The sequence below is a fragment of the Mus musculus genome, chromosome 7, assembly GCF_000001635.26.
Source record: "Mus musculus strain C57BL/6J chromosome 7, GRCm38.p6 C57BL/6J".
NCBI classification, from domain to species: Eukaryota; Metazoa; Chordata; class Mammalia; order Rodentia; family Muridae; genus Mus; species Mus musculus.
Genome location: NC_000073.6, coordinates 121,150,375 through 121,156,374, shown reverse-complemented (window position 1 = coordinate 121,156,374; position 6,000 = coordinate 121,150,375). Strand labels below are relative to the sequence as shown.

The 6,000-nt window shown below is 44.6% G+C and overlaps 1 protein-coding gene across 2 annotated transcripts in view; it reads right to left on the bottom strand.

Moving 5' to 3' along the window:
* Otoa (otoancorin) overlaps window positions 1–6,000 on the bottom strand; it is a 79,670-nt gene that overhangs the window by 6,719 nt on the left and 66,951 nt on the right. For both annotated transcript variants that reach the window (NM_139310.2, XM_017322267.2), the window contains exons 25-26: window positions 1,104–1,246; window positions 464–600 (exon numbers count right to left, since the gene is read on the bottom strand). In NM_139310.2, the coding sequence (NP_647471.1) occupies window positions 464–600; window positions 1,104–1,246 (280 nt within the window). The remainder of the gene's footprint in view (window positions 1–463; window positions 601–1,103; window positions 1,247–6,000) is intronic.

Here is a 6,000-nt window from a genome sequence, read left to right as displayed (position 1 = left end):
GTTGTTAATGGTGCTGCATAATGTACAGATCAATGAGTCCCCGGGAAGCACTATGCCTTACCTCACAAGACGGCCAACTAGGGAGTCCAGTTCCTTAATCAACTCAGGAAAATATGTGGGTCACATTAGCCCTGATTGGCCTCCTCCAGTGGCGTGTATACCCAGAGGGAGGTTCATTTACACACTTTAAGAGTGGGTATAAATCTATTTAGGAGCCAACTGAATCACATTCTAGATCAATGATTTTTGAGACGATAGTGTGTGCAAGAACCCCCGAGATGGCTCATTTTAAAATGCAGACTTGTGGGCCCTGCCTCTTGCGACTTAAGTCTTGACATCCGGATTCTACAAGAACTCCTTCATGTTTGCTTCACGTGGCTGGATTAAGACTTTGTTCTGTTATGCTTTATTTTAGTCCCCATTTTAAATTTAAAGAGCCAGGACATGCCCAGGAGCCCCTTACCTGCAATGGTCCCAAGCTCCTGCAAGATGGAGCTGGTCCACTCAGTGGGTCTCCCAAATACAACTTCTGCTTTCTTCTTAAATCCAGCTAAGACGGGGGTACTGCAGAACAGTGTCCCAATTCTGGCTACCACTGCCCTGGTTAGAGAGGAAGGGGTCTGGTGAGTCTGGGGAATTCTCTGGCCATCAAGCAGTGCACAAAAGACAAAGAATCTCAGCACCTAGACAGGACCCAGCAAATCCCACGGCATACTTCAGCCCAGAAAGAGACAAAGATTGGAAAGTGGAGGATGGATGGATGGATGGATGGATGGGCAGATGGATAAGTAGATAGATGGGTAGATGGATGGATGGATGGATGGATGGATGGATGGATGGGTTGGTGATGATAGATGGATGAATGGGTGGATGAGTGGGTGGTGAATAGATTGATGGATGGGCAGAAGGACAGGTAGATAAATGGGTATGTGAATGGGTGGATGCATGTATGCACAGATCATAGATGGGTGGGTATATAGGTGACAGAGAAGATAAATGGATGGATAGGTGGGTGGGTAGATGGATGGATGAAGAATGGATGGGAGGAATGATGAATGTATGAGTGGAACATTTTCCACTTTACACTCTAGTATTATAGTTACCTGAATTCTGAGGTCTTTATAAGTTGTATTTCAGTGGGGTCCATAGCACATAGAGTAGGACCAAACCCAACCAAATGGAAGCTCTTCAGATCCTGTATCCCATAGCCTGAATCTTCAAGAAATGCCTGCAGAATGGATTTAGCCTATAAGAAAGTAATAAAAGAAAAGAAATCTGTTAGTTTCTTTCCTTTAGAAATCATTTGACTTCCAGGTGGCTTGACTGTTCAAATTCTTAGACATCCAGAGCTGAATATATCCAGCATCTGTCTGCACAACTCTCCAGTAAAAGCTCCTATGTCCTACTTCTCTGCCTCTGCTCAAGCCGTCTCCTCCACATGAAATGTGCTTCCGTATTTCCAACTAATAAACCCAGCTATCCTCTGTGTTTTGGTCCAATTCGAATGCCATTTCTGCATGAAAAACTCAAGCTAGAATGATTTTTCTTTTCTCTCTTTTCTCCAGAACTGTATCTTTCCTTCAATCTTTAGAGGCAATGTAAATGTTTTTGGTACTAAAAAAAAAAAATTACACAGGGGTGTCCCCAATGAAATTTGTGTGATTACAGGATCTTGCATAATTCCAGCCAAGAGGCTATTCAAACCTCATGACTTGTCCCATGGAAAGCCACTCTCCCCTATGCCCCATATGGTTTAGCTGAAGCCAACTGCATCATGGGTAATGACATGGCCTCGTCCTCTCTTAATTATGTCCTTTCTCTGCCTGGCCACAGGGACTGGCTCCCGATTTGGCATGTGTTCTAGCCAGAACTAACCACCATTTTTGGCTAGATTAATTAGAAGAACTTCTGGGTTTTTGTTTTGTTTTGTTTTGTTTTGTTTTGTTTTGCCTTGAACTCAGAAAGAAACACACAGGGATCCTTGGAATGATATACACAGTCAGTCATCTTCTAGAACCTGCTATACTGAGAAGGTTCACCAACCTCAGAATAAAGCAAATATGAAAGAAATCAGAACTCTTCAATGTGGGGAGAACTAGATTCCCAGCAATGGTACTGAAGCTCCTGGATGAAGATGTACCTGAACTCTGAACTTGAAATTTTCAATTATCAGTGATGTGGTGGTCTGAATGAGAATGGCCCCACAGGCTCATATGCTTGAATGCTTGGTCCTCAGTTGGTAGAACTATTTGGGAAGGATTAGGGTGTGTGGCCTTGTTAAAGTAGATATGTCTATCACCGGGAGTGGACTTTGAGGTTTTGAAAGCCCACACCATTTCCAGTTAGCTCCCCTCCCTGCCTTGTGCTTATGGATCAAATGTAAGCTCTCAGATACTGCTCCAGAGCCATGCCTGCCTGTCTGCTGCCATGTCCCCCACCATGATAGTCTTGCCCTCACCCCTGAAACTGTGAGCCCCCAAATTAAACACTTTCTTTTATAAGTTTCCTTGGTCATAGTATTAATTCCTTCCTTCATTAAGGCAACTTTATGTTGGGTTTGTTGCTACTAATAAATAAATTGGCCCTGGTTCACTTGATTTACCTACACAGGGCCTGAAAAGGATCCGAGTTGATTCCTTGGGGCTGAGCTACATAATGGTGCATGGATCCTTCAGTGTTGATAAGAGCAGATAAGACTGATTCCAAGAGGTCGGAGACAAAGGTGAGGAGAAGGCACTGAAGCATGACCATCGAGCATCGAGCATCTCGGTGGGAGCATGGGTCTTGGGACATAGACACTGTTCCCGCTTCCTTTATGTCAGTCATCTGCATCACACAGCAAAATAGTTACAATGTTGAGCCAAACGCTGAGAAATAGGAAATGTAGGAATGCTACAGGGGAGTTTCACTTACCATGTGGCTGCTGCCACCCAGCCCCTCAAGTCTGCTTAATGTCTACATTCACAGAGACGACTATCCCCCTGGACTCCCTCACCTCCACCAGCATCCCCTCTCATCCTCTTATGGGCATCCCACCCAACTTCTGTATCACTTATCACAATTTTTCAAAAATTTCCCTTTGACCACTTTTTTGTCCATCTCACAGACAGAGCCCCAAAGGGTCATGCCTAGCTTGTCGTCATGTTCCAAGTATCTAGCCTAAAGTCTGCTGCATACTTTATGATTGACTGAGTGCACAAATGGCCATTCTAGTGTGTGAGCCACAGACATCATAGAAAAAGACATGCTTCTCTGAAAAGGCGGGAGCTTTGTGCCATCACAAGACAAACGTGTGCATATGAAATGTTCACTTGTCAAACACTTGATCCCCAGTTGGTAGCACTCGTTTGGAAGGTTCTGGAAACTTTACAAGGAGGGGCTTCATTGAAAAAAGCAGACTTGCTTTTCAAGGTTCTACCTGGTCGCAGTGCCTTCCATACTCTGTGCACCACAAAGTGAAGCACTGCCCTCCACCACCCACCCTGTCACCATGGCATTCTGCCCAAGCACATGAAGCCATGTGACCATGGCCCAACCCCTCTGAAACCAGGAATGAAATAAATCATTCCTCTTTTAAGTTATTTGTGTTGGGTATTTTGTTACAGCGTCAAAAAATTAACAGACTGGCCACTGATGAGTTACCCTCATTGGTACATAGCTACTAGCTGCTATGGATGAGTTCGGAACACCGACTGCAGCTTGCATGCATCTGACTGAATGGTAATATGCACGCAGAGCAACAAAAGCTGGCAAGCTGGGTACCCTGCATTTGCTGCACCCTTCGGACAACATTACCCACACTGCCCTATCTACTCCTCAGCATGAACCTATTGGCCAAATACTAATATCATTTCTCTTTCGCAAATAACCCCCTGAGATCTGAAGAGCCTAAAACAATATTACTCTGCTATAGACTAGTGGTACTACAGCAAAACCCCAGATAGAGGCTGGAGATATGACTCACAGGGCCTGCTGTGCAAGTGTGAAGATGACTCACATTAATGCCAGCATGGCATTAAGGTCAGCATGGAAGCCTACCTGTAATTCTAGCACTCCAATGCCACAGACAGGGATCTCTGGAGCAAGCTGGCTAGCTAGACTAACCAAATTAGTGAGGTCTGGGCTTAATGGAGAACCCCTGAATGAAGTGGAGAGAAAGAAAATGAGGAAGATTCCCAGCGCCAACCTGGAGGGCTCCTGCGCGCGCACACACACACACACACACTCAAAAATTTAAAATCCAGACAGTGAGATATCATAGTCATCTTAACCATTAAAGATGTTTGCCTCTGGAGGAAAAAAAATGGAGACTTAACAGTACCCAGTATCCCTAGACAGTCAAGTACTAGAGAGGGCCCACCCTGCCTAGCCTCCAAGATCAGACAAGACCGACTCATGCAGAGTGGTTTGCCCATGGGCTGGATTTTTCTTGTTAAGTCTCCACAATCAGGTGTTACCAGTTGACTCATGGCAATTTGTGCTCCTCAAACGTGGATGCTCATTTTAAAAAAACGAAAGTGCAAAATTACAATTCAGATAAAATTGCTTTGAAGATGTGGTATTAAAGTGTCCTTGCATCTGGGACCTGGAAAATGCAAGCTCAGCCTGCAAGGTGATAAGTTAAAATATATCTCCCTGAATGACTGGACCAGTGTATATGTAATGATTCCGAGACAATTAATACCAACACTTGTAGGCAATATTAACCCCAGAAAAATGAGTAGCTGTAAAACTTCAGTCCCTCTGTTCATCCCTCCGACTTCTGTAATGGTTTCTTTCCTCCCTTACATTAGGCTTTAAGCTGCACTATTTGCTAATGTAGCTCCTCCAGGTCTGACTATTAATCTAGAAGCATGCATTTCAAGGTTTGATTGGAGGCTGAAGTGGAAGAACTGACTGCAGATGATATATGCAAATGTTACGTTTTCATATCCTTTTCAAACATATTGATATATCTCGCTGCCATCCGAGAGAATTAAAACTGGCGCACGGGGAAAGGGATGCTCCAGCTTCTAAGTTAGATCTATTTTTCGGTTTCTTCCAGGCTGCAAATAAAATCATTTTAATATCAGGAATGGAGTGTGGCACTTCCCAAACTAGTCGAAACCAGTTTCAGAGCCGGAGAACCACGGGATTGCAGAATGTTAGTAGAAGGAATCTCAGTTTATTGAGTTTAATCCTTTCCATTCTTCAAACAAGGACACCAACTCAGAGAAAGGGAGGTGACTATGGTACTGGTGACACCAGATGCTGAGGACAATGGCTGAAAAGAACAAGAACGTGAACTGTCCCCCACAGGTCACCTGTTTGAACCCTTAACCCCTGAGATGGAGCACTGTTTGGGAAGGATGTGGAGCCTACAGAGAGTGGAGCCTTGCTGGAGGAGTGAGGGAGTGAGCCTTGACATTTACAGCCAGCCCTGACTTCCTGTTCGCTTTCTGCTTCCTGACATCCCATACAGTGTAACCAGCTGGCCTCCCTCTCCTGCAGCCAGGCTTTCCTTGCCTGAAGCCACGCCTTCCCTGGAATGTGTCCCCTCAAACCGTGAGCCAGGACGTGCCCGGCCTTCCTTAAGCCACTCCCTCTCAGGTCCTTTGACACAACAATAAGAAAAGTAACTGCACAGCAGTAACTGAAAAAAGTTTGCAGACCTTTACATTATTATTATTATTACATTATTATTGTTCAACACAGTTTTTTTAGCTCAATTCATTCTCATGGCCGGATCTCCATATTGCCCTATTCCTGGTGAGACATGATCCACACCTTGCTGGATTTGAAAGGTGCCACTCAGAGTCACGGGACATCACAATTCTGATTATCTAAACCTAGGGAGAGAAGAGCCCATGCCTTGGTCTTACCCGACACCCATCCCCCTTGGTTTGACAATATCACTACTTTTCTTTTTCTGGCCACTCTGCCTTAGTTCTCTTGCTACTGTTACACATTACCATCTGGTGGTAAAACAGGTGAATTCACCTATGGTTCCCAGAGGCTCTC